Source organism: Gopherus flavomarginatus, chromosome 3, assembly GCF_025201925.1.
Source record: "Gopherus flavomarginatus isolate rGopFla2 chromosome 3, rGopFla2.mat.asm, whole genome shotgun sequence".
In the NCBI taxonomy this organism is placed as follows: Eukaryota; Metazoa; Chordata; order Testudines; family Testudinidae; genus Gopherus; species Gopherus flavomarginatus.
Window position 1 is genome coordinate 49625494 of NC_066619.1, and position 13432 is coordinate 49638925.

At 43.4% G+C, this 13432-nt stretch overlaps 1 protein-coding gene across 1 annotated transcript in view; it reads right to left on the reverse strand.

The window, feature by feature from the left end:
* Positions 1-7811: 7811 nt before the first annotated feature.
* Positions 7812-13432, reverse strand: part of ARHGEF28 (Rho guanine nucleotide exchange factor 28) — a 206540-nt gene continuing 200919 nt past the window's right edge. Inside the window, exon 36 of the mRNA XM_050945287.1 lies at positions 7812-8498. Within this exon, the coding sequence (XP_050801244.1) occupies positions 8335-8498 (164 nt within the window). The 3' untranslated portion in view covers positions 7812-8334. The remainder of the gene's footprint in view (positions 8499-13432) is intronic.

Below are 13432 nucleotides of genomic sequence, written 5' to 3' on the forward strand. Positions count from 1 at the left end.
AACTGAGTATGCATAATATGGAAAAGAGGAGATTAAGGGGAGTCATGATAGCAGTCTTTCAATACTTGAAAGGCTGCCATAACAAAGATGGAGAAAAAATGTTCTCCTTTGCCACAGAGGGTGGGACAAGAAGCAATGAGTTCAAACTACAGCATAGCAGATTTAGATTAAATCTCAGAAAAAACTTGCTAATTGTGAGAACAGTAGGACAATGGAACACACTGCCCAGGGAGGTTATGGAAGCTCCTTCATTGGAAGTTTTCAAAAGAAGACTGGATAGCCATCTGTCTTGGATAGTTTAAACTCAACAAATCCTGCATCTTGGCAGAGGCTTAGACTAGACGACCCTTTCAGTCCCTTCTAACCCTAAGCTTCTATGACTCTACCGTGAATCCAAGTATGATGAGCAACAGAGGGGAAGGAAAGAGGGTAATATAATACAGATAGGAATCACACATCTCAAAGAACCTCCAGTTACTATAAGATAAGTAACTTACTCTTCTTCAAGTGCTGGTCCCTATATGCATTCCACTCTGGGTGACTGACAAGCAGTACGCAAGTAGGAGGAGGGTGTGAGGATGCAGGCAGTAGAGCTGTTTGAAGAACCACTGTCCCAAAGGACATGTCAGCAGAGGAGTTCTGCACTATAGCATAATGTCTCATGAATGTGTAGATGGAACGTCATGTAGCTGCTTTGAAAATGTCTACTAGAGGTACTTTTTGAAGTGATGCCATTAATGTCGCTTGTGCTCTTGTAAAATCAGCCCTCACTCCATGATGAGGAGGAAGATGTGACAGTTGGTAGCACAGGCGCTGGCTTCCTCTGGGCCCCAGGGGTGCTCAACCCCCCTACTCCGCCCCAGGCCCCACTCTCTTCCCCAGGGCTGCAGCACCCACAGAGTCAGCACCTGTGTTTGGTAGCAGAGTAAGGTACAGGCCAAAATCCATTTGGCAATCATCTGAGAGGATATCTAATTTGATCGAGACTCATTCAGCTACCGCAAAAAACAGGCGGGGTGACTTTCTGATTGGCTTTATCTTTGCAGGTAAAAAAGTTGCATGTCAAGGGAATGATGGTTCCTCTCCTCTTCACATGCATGTGATTTGGGGAGAAAAATAGGTAAGTGGATTGACTGGTTCAGGTAAAACTTTGAAACTACTTTGGCCATAAACTTAGGATGTAAACATAATGAGACTTTGTCCTTATGTAACATGGTATGAGTCAGCTCTGCCATCAGTGCATCAAGCTCACCTGCTCTTCTGACTTAGATGATGGCCACAAGCAGTGCAGTGCAACCTTCATAAACAAGACAGACATGGAACATGTAGATAGTGGTTTGAAAGCAGGCTTAGTGAGTGCCAAAAGAACAAAGCTTGAGTCCATTGAGAAGTAGGTTTCCTTACTGGCAGAAAGGTTCTGATTTGGCCTTTCCAGAACGTGCTAGTCGGTGAGTGAGCGAAAATTGAGTATCCATGCGAAGGTGGGTGGTACACACTGATTGGTACCAGCCCTTCTGAGAGAGAGAAGATAGTCCAAAATAAGGGGAATATCTGCTGACTCTGGGGATATGAGTTTTTGTTGTGCCCGGATGGAGAAATGTTTCCACTTGGTTAAGTAGCTTTTCCTGGTGGAATCTTTTCTGCTATTAATAAGGATGTTTTGTATGGCTTCAGCACAGGGCTGGCCTTAGGGAAAATGGCACCCTGTGCAAACTTGCATTTTGGCACCCCAGGCCCTTAGAGAAGACAGGAGCTGAAGCATTAACAAAGTCAACTTGTAGGCTTCTTGATGTCTTCAGGCAACAAGAAGCCAGTCATTACAATAGGGGAAGACAGTGAAGTCACCACATCTAATATGGGCTGCTAATACCAGGAAGACCTTGCTAAAGACCCTGCGGCAGTGGTGGGCAACCTACGGCCCACACGTGACCCATCAGGGTAATCTGCTGGCACGCTGCCAGTTTGTTTATATTTGTTCCATTCCTGGCCAATGAGAGCTGCGGGAAGTGGCAGCCAGCATGTCCTTGCAGCCCGCTCTGCTTCCCGCAGCTCCCATTGGCTGGAAACAGCGAACCAAGGCTACTGGGAGCTGCGAGCAGCCATGCAAATGTAAACAAAATGTCTGGCAGCCCGCTAGCAGATTACCCTGATGGGCCGCATGTGGCCCACCACTACCCTACAGGCAGTTGCAGGGCCAAATGGGAGCACTCTGTATTGAAAATGATTAGGTGCACCAGGAATCTGAAAAAACATCTGTGAGCAGGGTAAATGTCCATGTGAAAGTACATGTAAACCACATGTTCTTTTCCTGGGATGGGATTATAGATGCCAGAGTGACCATGCAAAATTTCAGCTTGTGAATAAAGCAGTTGAGATGGTGGAGATCAAGGATGGGTCTCCAGCCACCTTTCTGTTTGGGTACTCAAAAGCATGTTAAGTATTGGTACTGAAGATTTCCCACTCTATTGCTCGTTGCAATGGGAAGGATTCTACTTCTTATTTGAGACTCTCTTTATGAGAATGGCCTCTGAAAAGGGACAAGATGGAGTTTTTGGAGGGGGCAGGGAAATTAGTTCAACAGCAGAGCTGGAATGGATGATGTCTAATATCCACTTGTTCACTGTAATGCACTCCAGCTGTGCAAATAAAAGTGCTAGATGACCTCAAAGGATACATAGGAATGGAATGGTTCATTGTTGGTGAGTTGCAGCTCTCAAATGCCCATCACAATATCTTTTAGTAGGAGGTTGGGATACAGATGATGGTATGGCTTTAGAAGATGCAAGGAAACAGGATTTTTGGAACCCTTTGCCTCTTATGGGATGGCTCGTAAGGTTGCTGATGGTAAAATTGTTGAGTCATTGGCCTAGGCTGGTAGGGTTGCCTGTGGAATTTTCTCTTCACAGCAGGTGTATTGTGATGCTTTTGGGGTTCACCCAGACCAGTAAGGGGTTCTGTCACCACCTGCCCTATAACCTTGGGTGGCTTCTGGCTGTGCAGTTTTGGCTCAGAGCCCTGACACCAACAGCCTGCCCACCTCACAAAGGTCTCACCCCGAGCTTCCACCAGCCCAATTACTCCTTTCAGGGTGACCCAAACAACCCATCTCATTGTGAGTCTCATTCCCAAACTTTATCCCCGGGGTGTCCAGTCCCTGTTACTGGAGACTCACACAGGTAATGCCAAGTTTGCTACCTCCAAAGAATGAGCAGGGGGGTGGGGGCTCTACCAGAAGAGGCGGGGCCTTTAAATCCTGAGCCCTTTAAATCTCAATTAAAGGGCCCAGGACTCCAGCTGAGAGCCCCAAACCCTTTAAATCACCGCCGAAGCTACCAGCTGCAGAGGCGGCTGGGAGTTCCGGGGCTCGATGGTGATTTAAAGGGCCCAGGGCTCTGGTCACCATTACCACAGTGGAGCCACGGGCCCTTTAAGTCATCATCAGAGCCCCCAGCTGCTGCCGCTACCCACAGCAGCCAGAGCCCCGGGCCCTTTAAATTGCCCTGATCCCCACTGCTGGAGCCCTTGGGGTAGCGTTGGCAGCCGGAGGCTCCAGCAGTGATTTACAGGTCCTGGGGCTCCTGGCCACCACTACGACAGCAGAGCCCCAGACCCTTTAAATCGCTGATGGAGCCCCAGGGACTCCCAGCTGCTGCTGCTACCTCAGGGCTCTGGCAAAGATTTAAAGGGCTCAGGGCTCCGCTGCAGTGGCTAGATAGCTGTGTGGGCTGGACCCGGGATGACCTACAGAAATCCTAGGGAGGCAAGTGAAGAAATGAGTTTTGGGGAGGTTCTACAGCTATGGCCTTGTGAATATGGACTCATGAATGTTGAAATCTCCCAGGGCAAGAAGCCTGGGGTATTTCGCCACCAACTAGGTATCAGTGAGGTCCTTTCTGAACCATTTAGTCGTTCTTGGTCTTTAAATGAGCCTCAAGTCTGTTAGCTTAGGATCTGTTCCTTATTGCTAGATAAATTAATTCAAATGAACTTGTTTTATATTCAATGCTTTGCCTCCAAGGCATAATAGAATATACAGTGGTACAGAGCAAGGAGCTGTCCCAGTTGGTCACATCTGAGCAGTAAGAAAACAGTAAAAGTTTGTATCAGAGAGAACTTAGGGATGGAGCCAGTGTGGTTTCGCACAGGCCTGCAAATATCACGACTGCTTGTCCAGTAGCCTTTACTTGCTTACTACACAAAACCAGCTTGCAGCCATTACCATTCCATGGCTTGATTGTTGTTGAGAGAGGATGTATCCTTTTTAGAGAGGAGCTTAATATGTAATTATCCTCATTACAGTTTAGCCAGATAATTGTTATATCTTCAGTGCTTTTCCATGTGGCTATTTACTGAGGATTAGTGAATTAATAAATTAGGCTTGGGAAGCAAGGTGAAATTAGGACTATGATTTAAAAAGAAAAAGGTTAGTAGTTTGTCCATGAGACATCCAAACTCCTCATCCCTCACCTGAGAATTAATGTAATAATATCACATAATGTGCTGTCATGCTTCCATATATAAAATAAGGAAATTGTATGGTTCAGTGAGAACAGTAAAGAGCTGGGACCCAGGAAGACCCTGGATTGAAATTTTATCCAAGCATCATAAGATCTCAAGGAAGTCTCTTGCCCTCCTGATTTCTCAGTCAATCCATGTGGAAAACTCTCTCAACATAACACAACAATTATATAAGGAACACCTTTCCTTGCCATTAAAAAAATACAAGTACTAAAGGTGTATATTCACTATCGCATGTGCTCTCTCTCTGTCTTTTTCTGACTGAATAACTAGATGACTGTAAGTGCTGGCAAGTGTTACAGTACATTACTACAGAATTTACACCAGCTTGATGAAATGCAGCGCAAAATCTTGCTCAATTTTGCACGTTAAGGGCTGGTACATAAATTCATGCAGCCCCAGGGGCAGCAGGCAAGGGAAAATATTGCCATTTTTGTGTGTCAAATCTCATAAGAGATTTTAAAAATCACCTCAGTAAATAAGTTCTGCTCTCTGCTGAGAAATCAAAACTTTTTATTGAATTTAGTCACATTCCTGGAAAACGGTTTGGCCTAATCATTTAAAAAATGCAATCTCTGTGCACAGGCAAATGCTATGATGTGGCTCTAGAGACATTAATAGGTGGCTAGAGATTTTTATTTTATTTTATGCTATAAACGACAAAAAGATAACGTATTTAGTATGCTCCAGCCCAGCCTTGCCAGGTACCAAATGCCCAAAGATTGTATGCTCAGCACCTTGTAAGACTGAGCCCTTCATGAAGGTCATTCGACCATAACCAAGCTGTTTATAAGTATTGTTAGCACTTGCAGCTTTGCTGACAAGCTTAGTCTTGCCTTAAAAACTAACAAACTTTACCAAGCTGTTTATATGACATTTTTGCTTTGAATCACATAATCACATCAAACTAAAGGCACCAGGCATGGTCCAGGGATTAATGTGAAGAAACTCCCCCTTTATTAAATGACTGTGGAACATTTTAATATTTTTTTCAAAGAGCAGAGAGAAAACAGAACCCCATCAGTGTGGGTGCCTCTCAATAAGATGAATATTGAAATGTATTACCAAAGCCAATGCTGAGGAGCCAAAGATAAGCTGCTCTGGAAGTCATGGTAGGGACAGGAATGCGCGGCACCTGCAAAATAAACCTGCTGCTAAATGGCATAATAACAAGCAGGGTGATTTGTACTATTAAACAGCAGCAGAAGGTCAGAGAGAAAGTGGAACTAGTTCTTTGAAATATATTTTTCTACTGCATATAAAAATGAGAAACGGACAAGGGAGCATTAATATTCTCCTGACAATGCATGGAAAATGTGTCTACTGAGGTGGCTATTGAAAAGGCGCAGTGCTGTTTCGGGGAGGCGATTTCATTGTTATTAGCCTGAGCTAGCTGATTTTCATTAGTTTTTAAAAGCTCATGTTTTAGTTCAGCTAAATATTAGAAATGTCTAAATAATGGCAGGAGTTCAGGTTGCACACTAGGTCTCGTTTTAAAGACCACCTGCCTATGGCATACTGGCCTATTTTTTAAATACTTTCTTCATTTCAAATACCTAAATCCAGACGCCACCTGTTTCCTGCCTTTGCCTTCTTCAGTCTAATAAGTTTTATTGTAAACACAGGTGAGCGAAAGACATTGCTTGATGTTAGGGTGTTTGAGGAATTTCAACAAGCACAAACCAGCTACTTCTGGAGCTTTCCAGTCTCCTCAATTAACTCGATGAGACAAGTAAAATCTTTCCCCCTTGAAGATACTGTTTGTAAAAATTACCATACTGAATTTTGAATTGTGGCCCATCTAGTCCAATAGTTTGTCTTTGGACTTTTAGCACACCCCCAAAACAGATATATGGGCAGATTCTCAGCTTCTGTGAGTGGAGCTACATCAATTAATATCAGCCGTGGAGCTGGCCCAATGAGTTTGGGGAATAAGCCTCTTGTTTGCTTAAGTCTAAGTGAGAGTCAATTACCCATTCTGCTAGCCCAATGACGTCAAGCTTGAAAAAGGCCACCTTTGGACTATTCCTAATCCCACTCACTGGAAGTACAGTTTACAACAATAGGAAGTAAGCAAGTCATTGCAATGAGGGTGCAGGCATTATGTTCAGAAGACTGGCCTGCTGTCAGCAGGCAGGTAGAATAGAAATCTGCTATAAAGCTATCAACTCCTTGGTAGAGGTTTGTGACTATCTAAGGCAGTATTTCCCAAATGGTGGATTGTGGGTCACAGGAAGGTTCTGGAGAGGTTGCGGGGCTGGTGCGGAGGGTGGATTGGAGAACAAACCCAACCCATAGTGGCAGTTCCTGTCCCATGGGGCTGGACCCTGCTCTGGGCATTGTGACCTTGCAACCATGGTCACACAATCACTCAGCATTGTGACCCCGTGCACCAGGTCACAACACCTGGAACAGGGAGCCAAGCCCAGCCCCGTGGGACAGGAGCTGCTGCTGTGGAATCAGTATCCCACGCCAGCTCCCACCACTCCCACACCGGCCTAGGATAGAGGGTGGTGCTGCAGGTGATCAAAGCTGGAGGAGAAGGATGCGGGCCTGTGACCCTCCCCACCACCCCTGGCCCCTGGTTGGACTGTAAAAAAAACAAAACAAAACAAAACAAAGTATGGTTGGTGGGTTGCTTACTAAAAAGTTTGGAACCACTGATCTAAGGCCTATGTGAAATGTGAATCAGTTTAATCTACCAGTTTAGGTTAGTCTGGTGTAATTCATTTGGAGTTCAGTCACTGCTGTGTTTGACAGTAGCAGAGTACAAATACAAGGCCAGACAGCACACATTTTAAAAGGAGGTTTTTTAACTCTGTTCAGAGTGTGAGAACGTCATGAAAGTTAAAACCTTCTAGAGAGGTACAGAATATTTATTAAATCCAACAGAAGTATACAAATATTTTTGAAGAACAAAAGCCAAGAACAGGTCCTGGTTTATTATTCTCTAACATACTGAGTGAAAGCAGAAAGGTGACTTCCTCCTTTATGGAAAAGCAGTGAATTCTCAATGGGATTCCGTTATACTAAAGACACTACATGTTCTTCTCTTCTTTTCCCTCCCTGTGGGAAAGCTTCATTTGGTGAATTTTAATGCTAATGTAAGTAAGGGCACTTTCTGTAACCAGGCATAGTTATACCACAATACATCACCAAACTGACCTGCAGCACCTGTGCACAGAAATCATGCCCAAATGTGGACTGATTGTTGTGAACAGACCTCTGCTAAGGTCTACTTTGAGACCCCCAAAGAAAGCCTCCTTTGTGAGGTGAGCCAAACCATGTGTGAAGCTGCAAGGCTAGTAACTCAGAAACCCAGCTAGTCCTTCAAGCAGAGTACATTTTTATGAACATGACAGCCCGCCAGGCTCACTCTTCCATCTTCCCCTATCACATCACTAGTGTTAAAAAGTTACTGATTCATACTATGAAAGCTCACACAGCAGGCACTTATCTCTAAACACGGAAACCTGCATTTTTAAACTCAAGAGAAAAGCAACACCAATCTTTGCAGTTCCTATCAACAGTCTTATGGTGGTGTCTTCACGACAGTTCTAAACATCCCTACCTTTGAGTTTGTCCTTCTTTCTGTTGCTCCTTGTGAAGCATTGGAAACCATGTGTCATAAATTAACGATTACAAAAAAATGCTTTTAAAAAAATAACTTGTTATATTTATGATGGGGAAAATCTTGCACTGAATATTAAATACTATTCTTAGAGCCTTTTGGTCATCAAGGGAGCAACTGCGTACAGTTAGAAAAGCAAAATACAATTTCATCCCAAAGTGCTACTGGTATTAGAAAATGCGCGATCAGAGGTAAACAATATTTTCTTCAACTCTCGCTCTGTTTTCTGCATCCTGCGAGCTGTGAGACTGCGGGTTCACCAGCAAAACATCAGCAAGTGGCTGGGCCTGGATGCAGCCGGGATTCAGATTGTGCGTTCTTGGACACCGGATCTGGGATGCAGTTAAATCTGTAATACATACAGAGGACATGGTACAATAAACAGCTGATTCAGACTCATAACTGACAGACAAAATTCTTACTTTGTGATTGGCAATTTGTTAAACCACCACTGTGTATGTACAGTAATTGTGCATAAAGAAAAACTGTTACTATAGGAATGCACCCTACAGTGAAGCACAACGTAGTCACAGCCCAGTGAAATCAATGGATATCTTTCCATTGCTTTCCAAGGGCTTGGGCTGATGGCATTGTTTTTTAACCATGGTACTAAAAACATAAGCAACTGTATTGATAAAAGAAGTTCTTGTCTATCCTGTAGTTATTCTGTGTGCACTTATGAATGGCAGAAATACTGTAAGAGAAGGGTTTGAAAGGCAGCATACAGTACATAATACATGTTCTGTTTGCCCTTGTTAGTGAGCCCACCCCTTTCGTAAAGGTATTACACTGTCACACAGCACATAATGGGATGTATTTTCAGCCAGGCTGAGACTTTATTTGTGGGTGCATTTGTGTGCTTGCAGATAAATTACATAAGAATGGCCAGACTGGGTCAGACCAATGGTCCTGTCTTCCAATTGTGGCCGCTGCCAGATGCTTCAGAGTGAATAAACAGAAAAGGGCAGATATCAAGTGAGCCATCCCCTGTCGTCCACTCCCAGATGCTAGTAGTCAGAGGTTTAGGGACACGCAGAGCATGGGGTGTTGTCCCTGATCATCTTGGCTAATAGCTATTGATGAACCTCCAGAGGGTGACTGTGCATTGTGTTAAGAAATACTTTTTTGTTTTAAAGAAGTTTGTTTTAAACTCATCTCAATTGATTAGACTCTTCCTGTTGGTATGCATACTTCCACCTTTTCATGTTCTCTGTATGTATAAATATCTCCTGTCTGTGTGTTCCATTCTATGCATCCGAAGAAGTGAGCTGTAGCTCACGAAAGCTCATGCTGAAATAAATTTGTTAGTCTCTAAGGTGCCACAAGTACTCTTGTTCTTTTTGCGGATACAAACTAACACGGCTGCTACTCTGAAACCTGTTTTAAACCTGTTGCCTATTAATTTCATTGGGCGACCCCTGTTTCTTGTGTTATGTGAAAGGGTAAATAACACTTTCTTATCCACTTTCTCCGCACCAGTCATGATTTTATAACCTCTGTCATATTCCCCTTTCACCCATCATCTCTTTTCCAAGCTGAACAGTCCCAGTCTTTTTTTTTATCACTCCTCATATGGAAGCTGTTCCATACCCTTAATCATTTTTGTTGCCTTTTTCTGTATTTTTTTTTCCAATTCCAATATCTCTTTTTTGAGGTGGGGTGACCAGAACTGCATGCAGTATTTGAGGTATGGCCATACCATGGATTTATATAATGGCATTATGATAGTTTCTGTCTTATCTATACCTTTCCTAATGGTTCCTAATATTCTGTTAGATTTTTTGACTGCCACTGCTCACTGAGGGGATGTTTTCAGAGAACTATCGATGATGACGCCAAGATCTCTTTCTTTAGTGGTAACAGCTAATTTACACCCCATCATTTTCTATGTATAGTTGGAATGTTTTCCAATGTGCAATACTTTGCATTTATCAACACTGAATTTCATCTGCCATTTTGCTGCCCAGTCATCCAGTTTTGTGAGATCTGTTTGTAACTCTTCACAGTCTGCTTTGGACTTAACTATCCTGAATAATTTTGCATTGTCCGCAAACTTTGCCACCTCACTGTTTACCCCTTTTTCCAGCTCATTCATGAATATGTTGAATAGCACTGATCCCAGCACAGATCCTTAGGGGACCCCGCTGTTTACCTCTCACCATTGTGAAAACTGACCATTTATTCCTATCCTTTGTTTCCTGCATGTTAACCAGTTATTGACCCATGAGAGGACTTTTCCTCTTATCCCACGACTCCTTACTTTGCTTAAGAGCCTTTGGTGAGGGATCTTGTCCAAGCACTGAAACTCTAATTGTGGGAGTAAATCTTAGCAGTTACAAGTCTATCTGATTTGTACTTGCAAACTGCAGTTAGATACATAGCGAGGCTTGGAAGGATTAGATGTAATCAGTAAATGTTGGTAAACATCAATTACACGTACACACAAATGGACAAAAATAGTTCTATTGAAAATTTACACAAAGACAAATTTAAGAAAAACACTGCTTGAGAACTTATTAGAATTTGATTTAAGGATATTTACTTTGTATATTTTCACGTGATCTTGACAATTTGTGTTTCAATAGTTATAAAACTTTTTGTATCTCAACATAATTGTCTGACCCTCCCCATAATTTCCCACAACTGTGAAAATTTAAATCAGTACAAGTCTAAGAAAACAGTGATATCCATCAAAATTATTAAAAAATAAACATTCTGCCAAGTCTAGTTATAACTATTTCGATTTCACAGTTCAGCCACGGACTTCCAGTGTGATATAAGACAAGTTAATTTACCTTGTGTCTCTGTTCTGTGTGTGTAAAATGAAGTCCAAGTATACTTGTCATAAACAGATGTTAGTTATATACTTAGGGGTATATGTAAAGGTGCATGTGTTGTATTAATCTGTTTATTTTAAAGTTCTAGAAGGAAATCGCCGCCAGTGAGCTTCCCCACTGTCTGCAATTTGGGGGGCGTGTCATAAACAGATAGCTAAGGGTTAATGTCTCTTCCACCTGAAGCACCTGACCAGAGGACCAATCAGGAAACCGGATATTTTCAACTTTGAGTGGAGGGAAGTTTGTGTCTGAGTCTTTTGTCTTTGTCTGCCTGCCTGCTTTCTCTGAGCTTTGGAGAAGTAGTTCTACTTTCTAATCTTCTGTTTCTAAGTGTAAGGACAAAGAGATCAGATAGTAAGTTATATGGTTTCTTTTCTTTGGTATTTGCATGAATATAAGTGCTGGAGTGCTTTGATTTGTCTTCTTTTTGAATAAGGCTGTTTATTCAATATTCTTTTAAGCAATTAACCCTGTGTTGTATCATCTTAATACAGAGAGCACATTTGTATGTATTTTTCTTTCTTTTTATATAAAGCTTTCTTTTAAGACCTGTTGAAGTTTTCTTTACTTCAGGGAAATTGAGTCTGTACTCACCAGGGAATTGGTGGGAGGAAGAAATCGGGGAGATCTGTGTGTTGGATTGCTAGCCTAATTTTGCATTCCCTCTGGGGGAATAGGAAAGTACTTTTTGTTTCCAGGATTGGGAACAGAGAGGGGGGAGTCTCTGTGTAGTTTCACAGAGCTTGTGTCTGTGTATCTCTCCAGGAGCACCTGGAGGGGGGAAGGGGAAAAGGATTATTTCCCTTTGTTGTGAGACTCAAGGGATTTGGGTCTTGGGGTCCCCAGGGAAGGTTTTTCAGGGGGACCAGAGTGCCCCAAAACACTCTAATTTTTTGGGTGGTGGCAGCAAGTACCAGGTCCAAGCTGGTAACTAAGCTTGGAGGTTTTCATACTAACCCCCATATTTTGGACGCTAAGGTCCAAATCTGGGACTAAGGTTATGATAATACTACATTGTGCAGTGGACTCGGATTAATTTTAGAGGCTTACTGGTTTAACAATGACATCTACATATTTCAGCAAAGTGATTCTGCAGTTCACATCTTCAGTGTAACTGCCTGTGATGCAAAGACACTTCAATCCACGTTTACTTTCTAAACCAATTGTTACAATAGTGATACTGTGTTTTAAATGTGTCATTGTGATGGATAAGATATTTGGTTAAACTAAACTTTCTAGATTAACTCATGTTCTTCTATTTTGCTAAATAGCATAGCAGTAAAATGATACATCTTCCAAAGGAAACTACATCCTCTGATATGCACCCTTCATCACAAGGAGAAGGCATCATTGCACAGAGGACTCAGCTCAGGGTATTGGCATAAGCAAGTCTTGAGTCCTGATCCTGGCTGTGCCAGTGACTTTAATTATTACTCTGGACTAGTTGCTTCCCTCTCTTCCTCAATTAACCCCATCTGGAAAACTGAGAACACATTTTGAATCTCTGATCACAAATGGTTCAGTTTGTACAATGAGAGGCAAGCATTAAAATTTACAGCAGATGGAAACACTTCTGACCAGGACCGGCTCTAGCAATTTCGCTGCCCCAAGCATGGTGGCATGCCACGAGGGGCGCTCTGCCACTCGCCAGTCCCGCGGCTCTGGTGGACCTCCCGCAGGCGTTTCTGAGGATGGTCAGCTGGTCCTGCGGCTCTGGTGGACCTGCTGCAGGCGTTTCTGCGGAGGGTCCGATGGTCCCGCGGCTCCGGTGGACCTGCCGCAGGCGTGTCTGCAGGAGGTCCACCGGAGCCGCGGGACCAGCGGACCGTCCGCAGCCACACCTGCGGCAGCTCCACCGGAGCCGCCTGCCGCCCTCCCAGCAACCGGCAGAGGGCCCTCTGTGGCGTGCCGCCCCAAGCACGCACTTGGCGTGCTGTGGCCTAGAGCTGGCCCTGCTTCTGACTCCATCACTATTGAAAGAAATTATTTATGGAATTCTGCTCATAGACTCAGACTTTAAGGCAAGGAGGGACCATTGCAATCATCTAGTCTGACCTCCAACACATTGCAGGCCACAGAACCTCACCCACCCACTCCTGTAATAGACCCCTAACCTCTGAGTTACTGAAGTCCTCAAATCATGGTTTAAAGACTTCAAGTTCAGAGAATTCACTATGTACACTAGTTTAAACCTGCAAGTGATCCCATGCTGCAGAGGAAGGTGACCTCTGTGATGTTACAATGCTATGCCAAAGGCCCACAGTTTGTGGTCTAAAGCGTGAGGCAGGGGGAGAGGGAACATGAGAACTGTGAAGGACCAAGTAGATTAAGCCAGTTAGGAGTAGCCATTGCTTTATTATGGAATTCTTTAAAAATAGCTCTTTCAAAGTTCAGGGAAGCATGAGTCTCAGATAGGGGAAGTTTCAGCCACTATGAGGGTGACAAG